An 11,835-nucleotide genomic window follows, 5' to 3' on the forward strand; every position below is an offset into this window, starting at 1 on the left:
CCCAAATTTGTGCAGTGAGTAGTACAGAAATGAGGACAGGACTCAGAAGTCAGATATAGGCTGTTAAGGATAAAGAAAGCTGAGCTTGACAGAAAACAGAATGATGTGCTTCTATTTCCTATGAGTTAACCTCGTCTAAACAGAAGTAATGTTCACCACCAGGAGAACCAAGAGCCCTTGGACAAGCATCAGGAAACACCCAACGGGATTTGCAGGTAGCCATTCCTGTGCCTGGAGATGATGCACCAGGTAGCCTACTATGGGTCAGGAGGGCATGGGGGTGGGGAGTGGTGCCCATGGGCTTATGAGGGACCCATAGGCTCTAGGCTGGTGGGAAAGGCCAAGAACATATGAAACAGAGGGATGCAAAAGCACATAGTGCTCAGGAAACATGAGATCTGATATCCTGGACAAGGTGTCTGAGACAGGCAGAAGAGGCAGAGCAGGAGGGAAGGCTGGACAGGCTGAAGAGCTCAGACGTGAGGAGGTGATCATGGCAGGATGGACTGCATTGGGGGAGAGGGTCAGATGAGGTAACAGATGATGCACAGAAGGTGCAGACCCCAGAACCCCAGGGAAGAGCAGAGAGGAACTCTGACAATGGCCCCTGCCAGGCCTACCCAGTCTTGTCCAGTCTGGGACCCCCTCCCCCTGGCTCTGTCCTCCCCACCACTAAGTATGTCCTCAAGTAGGGAGTTCATGTACATGTACTCAGAGAATACAGGGGTTCTCAGGAGAACAAAGCCCTCCACATTAATTGCTAGTTAAAGAGGTACACATCCCCTCATCCCCAGAACAGTTGCATTTCCTAGAGGTCAGCATGGATTCCCACCAGGGCAATGAGTCCTTTCTGGGAAATTTGGGCTGCAACATGGAGTGAATCTGCCATTCTGTCCTCAAGGTAAAAAATCAGGAGCTGTGCTTTTTCCCTGAGGAGGAAGCCAGTGTTTGCAGTAATGCTATGGTTTGTGTCTGGATGTCTCCCCAAAGTCTCATGCAATCACTAGGGTGTGAGGGGTGCTTTCTGGTGTCAGTTGAATCTAGAATTTGTGACTGATTCATTGTGTAGTGCTGGGATTATGGATATGAGTGCTACACACACCCTAGATGGGTAGCCTACCTGCAATATAAGGCACAGAAAGAGTCTTCTGTAGCCCTCCTCCTGTTGTGCTCTGTTGCTTTTGTATCTTGTGTTGCCATGAACTATTGCCCCTTTGCCATTCCATCCTGCTTTGGAGCCGGCTAAGTATGGCCTGAAGTCTCTACAAACTGTTAACTCAGGGGCCAGGGAGATGGCTCAGTAGAATAAGAGCTTCCCTGGTAAGCGTAAGGGTCTGAGTTCAATCTCCAGTTCTGACAAAAAAAGAAAAAACTGTTAGCTCAATAAATCTTTCCTTTCTTAACACTGGGTCCTGGGTAATTTGTCTCAGCAATGAGAAAAGTAACTGAGATAGAATTTGGTACTGAGAGTCTAGCTGTTGCTGTGACTGTACCTGATTATGTGGTTCAGGAGAACCACAATGGCTTGTGAAAAGAGTCTGGAAAGGTTCGGAGATGCCAGCTGAAAAAGTAGAGCTGGAATGCCTTAGGCTGTTCTGTATGGGAGATTCTGGTCAGAGCTGAAAAGACCAGAAGGCTGTTAGAAATCCTGCCAACAAAGACCAGATTCAGGAGGTTTCTGCAGGGCAAGGCTAAATTGGCTGTTGGATTCCAGATGATGTGTGTGAGGCTTGGCAGAAAGTGTCTACATTTTGCTCATGTCCAAAGATTTTGCTTGAGACTGATATTAAGAGTGGCAGACTAATTAATCTAGCAGAAGGAATTTCAAGGCAGTCAAATATTGAGACAGTGGTATGGCTACCATTGGAGACTTTTAGCCAGATTTATGTTGAGACTCAAGAGCAAAAAGCCCAGAAAAATGATTTAAAACTTTGTGAGTTTGGTCAGAAAGGAAGCTTCAGTAAAGCTGTGAACTGCAAAGATAGTGCAGAAGTGATCTTGATTGCTAGGAAAGAACAGGAGAATAGAATAGGCCTGAGGGCATTGCAGAAAGCAGCAGGACTCCAACCTTCGCAGCCTCAAAATTGCAAAAGTGAAAGATTGTGCTTTGAGAAGAAAGCTACACAGCATCATGTTACAGAATTGCTGAAGTGTAGAAAAGTTGTGCCTCGGAATTGGATTCGGAGTGGTCAGTGACCCACGCAATCGACCCCCACAGCCAAGAAAGAAAAGCCTGACTACTGCTCCCGCTGGCAGCAGACTTTGGCAACTTTAACATGGTGCTGATTTTGCGTGTATGCAGGATGAAAATGTTGTGGAGGTCAGAAGGCTTCAACCCCAATTTCGGAAGGCCTGGGAGCCCAGGCAGTGTGCTTCTGGGAGGGAGGTATGTGAAGCTGTGAGAGTGAAGGCAAAGGTGCAGTAGGGATTCCAGATGTTTGGAAAAGCCAGGAACATGGATAATCTAAGGAAAACTGCAAGGTGGGTGTAGAGATATAGATTTGAGACAAAAGCCTGATGTTCCAAGAGAGCAGGGAACCCTGAACTGAGCCCGAGGAGGGTTGCTGTCTGTTTGCAAATTCCCGGAAAGCTGGGACCCAAAGCAGCAGATAACAGCTTCTCCTGCAGGCGCTCTGTCCTTTGATCCCTTGCTTGGGATGTTATCGGCTAGCATTTGTGTGAACCTAGTGTTAGGCAAATGGTGGAAGTCAATAGAGATAGTAATTTGTACTCACTTAGGTAATTATGCACATTCCTTAGTCTGCCTTTACCCCTCAGTAAATGTGAGATGCTTCTGAGGCTCTGGGCTCACTTGGAGAGAGACTAATCTCAGTGAGACCTCTGAAGCTACATTCATCAGGTCTTCTCGTCGTTTCTTTCGGCACCAACCCGTAACATACAACAGTGGGAGCAAAGTGCACCTAAGAGAGAAGCCATGGGAGCTACAGCCAACAGAAGTGTTGTGGGGTGGAACCATGCAAGCCCTTTGGAGTTTGTAACTCGCCACTGATTGCCTCAGATGCTGCACATGGAACTACAGGATTTAATGTTTGACCTGCCAGATTTTGGATTTGCTTTAGTCCCACTCATTTGTATTTCCCTGTTCCTAACTTTTGGAATGGAAATGTCTGCCTTATGCCGTTAAATGTTGGAAGTATTTAACTTTTTTTTTGTACAGGGACATACAAAGAGTTTGCCTCAAATCACAGAAGAGACTGTTTTGACTTGGACTTTTCAGCAATGCTGACACTATTAGGACTTTGGTAGCTCTTGCAGTTGGACTAAATGTCTTTTGCATAAAGGTATGTGCATGTGTCTTTGGGAGACCAAGGGTGAAATGCTATGGTTTGTGTCTGGATGTCCCCCCCAAATCTCATGCAGTCACTGGGGGTTGCTTTTTGGAGGCATCTGAATCTAGAGTTTGTGACTGATTCATTGTCTAGTACAGGGGGGCCTGCCCCTTAGCTCAGTTCTTTAAGTGGCTGCTTCCACAAAGCAGTCAGGCTCAGGTTGCTGTGGTTTGATCCCCACCACTCAAGCCAGCCAAACCTGCCCTGAAGGCATTCGGAGAAAAAAAATCCCTCATTGTCTAGTACAGGATTATGGGTAGGAGCGTACATACACATACCTAGATGGGTAGCCTACCTACAATATAGGGCACAGAAAGAGTCTTCTGTAGTACTCCTCCTGTGATGCTCGAGTTGCTTTTGTATTCTTGTGCTGGCATGAACTAATGCCCTGCCATCCTGCTTTGGAAACAGCTAAGTATGGCCTGAAGCCTCTACAAACTATTAGCTTAATAAACCTTTCCTAGCCAGGTGTGGTGGCCCATGCCTATAATCCTAGCACTCGGGAGGCTGAGGCAGGAGGATTGTTATGAGTTCCAGACCAGCTTGGGCTACAAAGTGAGCTCAAGACCAGCCTGAAACACATAGTGAGACCTTGTCTCAAAAATCCAAAAAATAAAACAAAATAAAATAAAGTAAACCTTTTCTTCCTTAACATTGTATGTTAGGTATTTTGTGTCAGCAATGAGAAAAATACAAGTAATAGTGAAACAGGCAGACACAATAGGAGGATTAGATGGAACCCTGGCACTCCTGAGCATAACCGTGTCTGGTCCTTTCCTCTGCCCACCAGCTGACCCTTTCTTGATTGCCAGACTCCAGCCACTCCTCTGAAACACAGACCTCCTGCTGAAGCCAGTAGGCTATGTCTCTGCTACTTATCAGACTGACCAATTTTGGAAATGAAAAACATGTTAATATTTAAAACAAAATTTCAGAAAATATTCCCCCAACATGGAAGAACACTAACCCTAGCCAATATGTTCATTTCCAAGGCAAAAACAGAAAATCCACCTGTATGTGTTTATAGTGAGGGGAAAGAACACTGTTACATGACAAGGGGCTGGTGGTGGGCTGCAGTGACTGGACACGACAAGGGTGCTTGGATGCCTGGGCTCTTTTTTGCACAGCTCCCAGCCCCTTATGGCCCCTTGCTAGAGTCTTGGTAGTCACAGCTACAACATAGTATAACAATTGTTTACATACTATCTACATTACTCAGTATTATAGGCAACTAGAGTTGATTTGAAGTACCTGAGGGGGTGCATAGGATCTATGCACATACTGCGCTATAAAATACAAAGGGCTTGATCATCCATGGATTTTTGTATCCGAGAGGCTTGAGGGTAGCCTTGAACCACCAGTCCCTGGAATAACAACATTTCTACCTTGCCCTCAAGATAGCAGTAGGCATATTCTAACTATCCCAAGATCAACTTGGAGGTGAATGCCATGCAGTAGGGAGGGAAGAAAAAATAGTCAGGTGTCCCCCACCCTGGTCTCCAGAAAGGAATGCTCTGGCCATCCCTCTCTGCTCCACAGCTAAGAACCACCTGGCAAGCACAGACCTTCCTGAAGGTGGGCGGAAGGCTTTCTGGTCCCTACTCTACCTGATGTCAGACATACAGAGCAGGGCCCAGGCAGAAAGTAGTCCTTTCCTGCCTTAAGTGCAGGTAAACTGTCCTGACAGATTGGGACATTGAGACCAAGGGATAAAGATAATAAGAAATATCCCCAAGCAGTTTTAGTTCCGGAGGGATTGGAATAGGGCCAAAATTTCCCCTCTATTTCCCATTTTTGTGATTCCCCTATCCTGGCCCAGGAACTGGAGATTAAACTCTGGTCTTTGCACCGGGCTACATTCCCAACCCTTTACATTTTTCACTTTGAGATAGGCTCTCATTAAATCGCTGTTACCTAGGCAGGACTAAAATTTAAGATCCTCCTGCCCCTGCCTCCAACTCGCTCTGGCTTGGGTGCCTGATCTGTTTTCGTTGTTTTCACAGTGGCCTTGCCAGCATGTAAGTCAAAAGATCAACCAATAAACCAAAACAGCATTCCAAAGTAAACACTTTTAAAGGTCCAAATGAGTGTAAATGGCAGATAAAATCTTGGTTTCAGGGTTTAAGGAGCCCAGAGAGCACCTGAGCAGGCCGGGACTGCGAGGCAGGCAAACACCAATGCAGACCACCCCTCCTTGAGGGAGGAGAAAGCCGAATTTCGCGGGAGGGGAGCTGACGCTCCTCCATCATGCGCATAGACACGCAAGGGCAGACACCTGCAGGCTCACGAGAACGCGAAAGGCAGAGATGCACACAAGCTCACGCGCTCAGAGGCACGTTTATGCGCAGGGCCACAGCGCCACAAAACCCGGCGACCTTTGGCTTTTGGGCTTCGCGTCTGGCATCTCCGTGCCCCGCGGCGCAGCTGCGAAGTCTCTTGGGAATGAGTGCAGAGGTTCCACCATACACCTTCTAGGCTCAGTGTTCAAAAGCTAGTATGAGGTTAGGGCCATCACACGCGGGAATGTAAACACCTGACTCCGCCCCGATCTCTCCGCCCCTCCCGCTATTGGCTGAGGAAAAAAAGACCCCGCCTTCTAGTCTTTGGGCCCCGCCTCTTCCCCATTTGCAGATCTCCATTGGCCGCAGGGCTCCCAGGAGGGACGTGAAAGCGTAGGCCCAGGGGCGGGAATGAGAATAAGATTGATGGATATCGCAGCCAATAAAAGTGCACATCCACCCCAGCAACTACGATCTACCAATGGCGAGACAGGTGGGCGGAGCGGACTGCAGTTGACAGGCACAGTGGCCTGGGTGGTGGACTGGGATCCAGCGGTGCTCTGGGCCCGCAGCCCGTGTGCTCTCAGACCGCGGAGCCGGCATGGGCTGGAGCGCCTGGCCGGCACGATGAGTGCCCTGGGCAGCCCCGTGCGGGCCTATGACTTCCTGCTCAAGTTCCTCCTGGTGGGCGACAGCGATGTGGGTAAGGGCGAGATCCTGGCAAGCCTGCAAGACGGAGCGGCCGAGTCCCCATATGGCCACCCAGCAGGTGAGAGTGGGGTCAGGGCCGGTGCTGGGGTTGGAGAGGTCGGGACTGGTCGGGTCGAGGGCGAGGGATCCGGGGAGGGTTGAGGGCGCGGGCCGGGGTGCAGACTTGGAGAAGACTTGGAGCGGGGGCTGGGGCGCAGGCGGTCTCTCCCGCGTGGATACAACAGGCGCAGAGCACATCTTCCATCCCGTCGCCTCCGAGGCCTGGGCGCTGGTGGAGGAGCAGCTGGGCGGGGGCTGTGTCTCCTCTTCCTGGGGGTAACCGCTGGTGGAGGTCCAAGAGAGCGGATCTGGGCAGGGGATCCTGTGGGTGAGCGTCTGGGGAGGAGTGGGTCACGGTATAGGGGCAGCTGTGTGGGCAGTGCCCAAGGGGTGGCAGAGGCGGGCCAGTGCCCAGGCTAACTGCTGTCTCATCGGAACTCCTACCCAAATGGACAGGTTTCCAGTGGAGGATCCCACTTGGCCCTGCAGAGTTTGGCCAGGGTGGGGAAGGACTCCAGACAAAGATCAGGGGACTGGGTTCCAGGCAGGTGAAGCCAAAGTGCTCTAGGCTACAGGACATTGGAAGGGGGTCCCCTAAGTCAGAGTTTGAAAGCTGACATCCCTGAAGAAAGACAAGGAAGGGAATTCTCATTCTGTGGGGCAAACAGAAGCTGTGGCTATTCCAGGATGGTGTGACCACTTTTAGAGCCATACAGGGTCTCTATCCATTTCTCTAGCACAGTCCCTGTTTAGTCCTGCTGCCTCTTTGCCCTCCCAGTTGCAGCAACGAGGAAGCAGTCTGGGTGTGGCCAGGCTGGTTCAGGGGTTATGATGGACAAACACTAGCAAGTAGGTGAACTTGCTGTGAAAGTGGAAGCCAGGGTGAGGATTTGCTTCTGCTCAGTGGAACATGCAAGGCACCCTGCAAAGCCAGAGGTCATTGCAGGACTACAGGTGGACTGTGTGGAGCCAAAGAGGTGATGGGAAGAGAAAAGCTGCTCTGCACAGTGCTGCTGGGAAGGAATGGAAGAGCATCAGTGTCTTAGGACAGAGGTCTGGTCACAGCATCCTCTAGGTGGGGAACGTGGGAGGGGAACAGCTGGTCCTCAAGCTGCCACTGCACAGCCACCTGGAGCCTTGGAGAAATGCAAATTCTGCTTCTGTGAGGCTGGGTGAGCCCAAGATCCTGTGCCTCCAGCTCTGCCCAGACCACTGGGCTAGTGCTCACGCAGGCAAGGGAGGTTCTGACATTGTGTGGTCCAGTGCTGCCTTCAGACTCCTGTGGCTGTTTAATTCATGTCAAGAGCCCCGTGGCTGCTTTCCTGGATGACACAGAAGTAGACTTTCCCCTCATAGCAAAGTTCTGCTGGACAGTGCTGCCTGAGGGCAGAGCCTGTGTCCACAGCTGTGTCCTCAGGGCTTGCATGCAGTGAAAGTAGTGTCATAGGGGAGGTCAAGAAATAAAGCACAGGGCAAATACTCGCTCAGAAAGGGCATGGTGTGATTTGGAGGGACAGACCATCAGATGCTTGAGTCTTGTCAGAGGCCAGTGATGTGGGCTAAAGTGAGGACAGACAGAGACAGTGGAGCCGATGCTCTTCCGGAGGGAGGACCAGGGCTCAGGGCACTTCTGCTGCATCCTTTCTTTGTGTCGTAGACCAGACTGAGGACTGCTAAAATAAGCTAGCTCCTGCTTTTTCCTGTAGTCTTGCCTCCACCCAGAGGGAGGATTTAGGTTAAAGACTTTCACAAGGTGTTCTATGGACAGCATGGCCTGAGACATAGCAGAGAAATGGTTGTGGATATATACCTTGTGGGCTTTTGATTTACCAAATCTTCGGTCAAGGGTTAGGAAAAAAGAGTATGAAAAGCAGAAAGGAGCTAGAACCATTATTTTTGTAATAAAATGACAGGTTTTGCTGTGAGAACATCTGGGTGCTCTGGCGTTGCAAGGCGAATCTGCAGTTTCACACTCCCCTCCCCTGCACCCAGAGCCCAGTTCTGTAGCCCACACTGCAATCTTTACACTGCCAGGGCTTCTAGGGCTCATTTCTGTATTGTGGCTGTAATACCCACGATTGCTTAGTATTAACTCAACATTTCAATGGCATCAGTGCCTGCTGAGGTTCTCTTTCTATGGCTGCTCTCCAGTTCTTCATTTTGTGGCCCCCTTAATCAGCCAGTTTTCATCACCAGCTATTTCTGCAGGAAGGACTCAGAGCTTTCCTGTTCCTCAAGTCAGGGAACATCTGCCCATTGTCTTTATCTCTGAACAATGCTCTAGGGTGTATTTTCTTCCCTCAGCACCTGGTGAGTATTGTTCTTAGACTCTGGCTTTAAATGTTGCCATGGTGAACCATCAGGCCCCCTGATTTTTTTTTTTTCCCCTATATGGGTGATTTGTCTTTTCTTCATGAATTTCTTTTTTCTTTTCTTTCTTTCTTTTTTTTTTTTTTTTTTGCGGACCGGGGATTGAACTCAGGCCCTTGCGCTTGCCCGGGAAGCGCTTATTCCACTGGCCATCTCTCCAGGCCCATTCTTCATGAATTTCTGAAGATTCTTTTGGGGGGCCTCATATTTAGCTAACTTAACAAGATATCTGCCTCAGAGTCCAATGCTTTATGTTAAACTTTTAGTGTACTCTGTACTCTGAATTCCTATACACATCTATTTTTCTAATTTCATAGGAATTTATTTCATGTCTTTAAAATAGCCTCTGTTACACTTGCTGTCTTTACTTCAGGAATACCAATTGTATTAGTTTGCTATTTGTAACCATGACAAATCACCACAATCTTTTTTTTTTTTTTTTTTTTTTTGCGGAACCGGGGATTGAACTCAGATCCTTGCATCTGCCAGTCAAGTGCTTATCTTACTGAGCCATCTCCCCGCCCCTCTTTTTTTCTTTTTCTTTTTCTTTTTTTTTTTTTTTTTGCGGAACTGGGGATTGAACCCAGACCCTTGTGCTTGCCGGGCAAGCTCTTATTCCACTGAGCCATCTCCTGGCCCCAATCACCACGATCTTACTGGCTTAAAAACAATGCAAGTTTTCTCTCACACAGTTCTGGAGTCAACAGTCCGGCACAGTCCTACCAGGGTGGAGGTAAGTGTGGGGAATGTCATGCTCCTTGCTGGGGCTCTAGGAGACTGTTTCTTGGCCTTTTCTAGCTTCTAAACCCTACCGCCATGCCCTGCATTCCTGTTTTTCACCATTTCCATCTTCAGAGCCAGAGGTGTCAGGTCCCATGGCTTTGACTTGCTCTCTCCTGCCTCCTCCTTCTACTTTGAGGAACTCTGTGGCTATGTTGTGCCCACCTAGACAACCCAGGGCGATATCCGTATCTTAAGGGCACCCGATGAGCAATTTAATCCCAACAGCAACCTTGAATCCCCTTTGCCAACCCGTCTGCCATGGGAACGTCACATAATCACAAATTCTGGGGACTGGGATGTGGTATCTTCAAGGCGTCCATTATCCTGCCTGTCACGTTGATTAGCCTTCTGTTGGGCCATCTCTATCTGTCTTCCACTTCTCTCTGTTTGCTCTATACATTTTTTTCTTTCTCTTCTGAATTTCTGTGATTACGGTATCGTTCCTGTTGTTGGGAGTTATGAGTATAGTAAATTGTTTTCAGCTGTTTCCAATTTAGCTGTTTAGTTATGATGTTTTCATCTCCAAATTTTTCCTTAGTTTTGCAATTTTCCTTTTTTCAATTTCGGTTCAATTAAAAATTCTAAAGTCTCATTTAAAAATCTCTTCACACTTGCGTTGTATCAATATATTTTTATTATTCTGTTCTACTGTTGAACATTAGAGTGGACTTTCTTCTGTTCGTTGGGTTGTTTTCCTTTAGGCGGTCTTTCACTTCTTTTTCTTTCCTCCCTTAAGTTTTTGTTGAATTGTGATATATATATCTATATATCTATATACAGATATATATATGGAAAAGTACATACATTGTAATTGCACACCTCAGTGAACTTCCCCAAGCCTAATATATCACATAACCAGCACCCAGAGAAAGAATGGGGACTCCGCCAGCTTTCTGGGCCCCCCTCACTGCCTACACCATTCTGTCCCCAGGGTAACCACTCTCCTGAGCTCTAGCAGACTGTTGTCAGTCTTACAAACTTATCTGTGGACAGTACAGGGTGTGTGCTCTTTGTGGCTGCTTCTCTTGCTCCTTTTGACATGTGAATTCCCAGACTGCTGTTCTCATAGCATGTAAAATCCCTTGTGTGACTATCCATGGCTTATTTGTCCACCCAACTGGGCATGTCAATTCTAGTGGTGTCCAGTTTTATGATTATGATTTGTTTGCTGTGAATGCATCTCTTGTGTTTCTGTTAGAATACACCTAAATACAAAAATGCTGGGTATCACACGTGTATGGAGCTGAGGATGCAACTCAATAGTAGAGTGCCGTGGTTTCTATCTAGATATCTCCCCCATTGGTGGGGCTTTGGGGAAGAAATTGCATCCTAGGGGTGTGGTGCTTATCAGCGGATTGGTCCATTGATGAGTTTATGGCTAACTGTGATGTTGGGAAGTGAAGTGTGGTTGGAGGAAGTGGTCACTGGGGGTGTGGCCTGGCAGCATCAATTTTCTCTCTCTCTCTCTCTCTCTCTCTCTCTCTCTCTCTCTCTCTCTCTCTTTCTCTTGTATTTTTTTTAGGGAAGAGTCTACAGGGTGTTCAGGATCTCACTACTAGATTGGACTCGGAGTGATTCTCCTGTTTATTGCTGGGATTACAGGCGCATGCCACCACGCCCAGTCTCAATGTTTTGCCGTCTCAGTGTGCCCTGGGGACAGGGCTGGCGCGGCAGACATGGTGATCAAACCCGTGGTCCCTGAGCCTGCTCTAGGTGCTTTAATCCACTGAGCTATTTGGCCAGCCCTAAAAGTTGAAAAGGATTTTTTTGCTTGCTCAGGCTGCCTTAAGGGCGAGTCTGGTAAGGCAGGTGAAGGTGGGGATCAAACCGTGGTGCCCTGAGCTTGACTGCCTTCCCTCCCTCTCTTGACTGTTCTCATGCCATGAACTGTTTCTCCTCGGCCACATGACTGTGCTGTGGAGCCAGCTGGCTATCGACTAAAATGTCTACAAACTGTGAGCAAAAATAAACCTTCCTTCCTTAAGAGTCATGGGTGTAGAGTATTATGCCTCAATGATGAGAAAGTACCTAAGACACAAAGAATAATAACAGACGCATATGTATGCGTAGGTTTAGCTTTAGTGTCTACTCCCCAAATCTGTTCTCATTTGCTCTTGTGCCCAAGAGCCAAGAGAGTCCTGGCTGTTCCTGCTATCACCAACACTCGGCATTTTCTTTCCTTTTCATTATAGCCATGCTGGAAAGCAGATAGCTTGAATTTGCATTTCTCTGATCATTGGTGAGATTGAACAACTTTTCATATATTTATTTGGATTTCCTGTCTTGTAAAATGTATGTTTCTT

The 11,835-nt window shown here is 48.1% G+C and overlaps 1 protein-coding gene across 1 annotated transcript in view; it reads left to right on the forward strand.

Moving 5' to 3' along the window:
- Nucleotides 1-6,156: 6,156 nt before the first annotated feature.
- The window catches only part of Rab40b (RAB40B, member RAS oncogene family), a 37,819-nt gene continuing 32,140 nt past the window's right edge, over nucleotides 6,157-11,835 (forward strand). The window contains exon 1 of the mRNA XM_004639450.3: nucleotides 6,157-6,398. Within this exon, the coding sequence (XP_004639507.1) occupies nucleotides 6,257-6,398 (142 nt within the window). The 5' untranslated portion in view covers nucleotides 6,157-6,256. The remainder of the gene's footprint in view (nucleotides 6,399-11,835) is intronic.

Source organism: Octodon degus, unplaced genomic scaffold (genome assembly GCF_000260255.1).
Source record: "Octodon degus isolate 3935 unplaced genomic scaffold, OctDeg1.0 scaffold00112, whole genome shotgun sequence".
In the NCBI taxonomy this organism is placed as follows: domain Eukaryota; kingdom Metazoa; phylum Chordata; class Mammalia; order Rodentia; family Octodontidae; genus Octodon; species Octodon degus.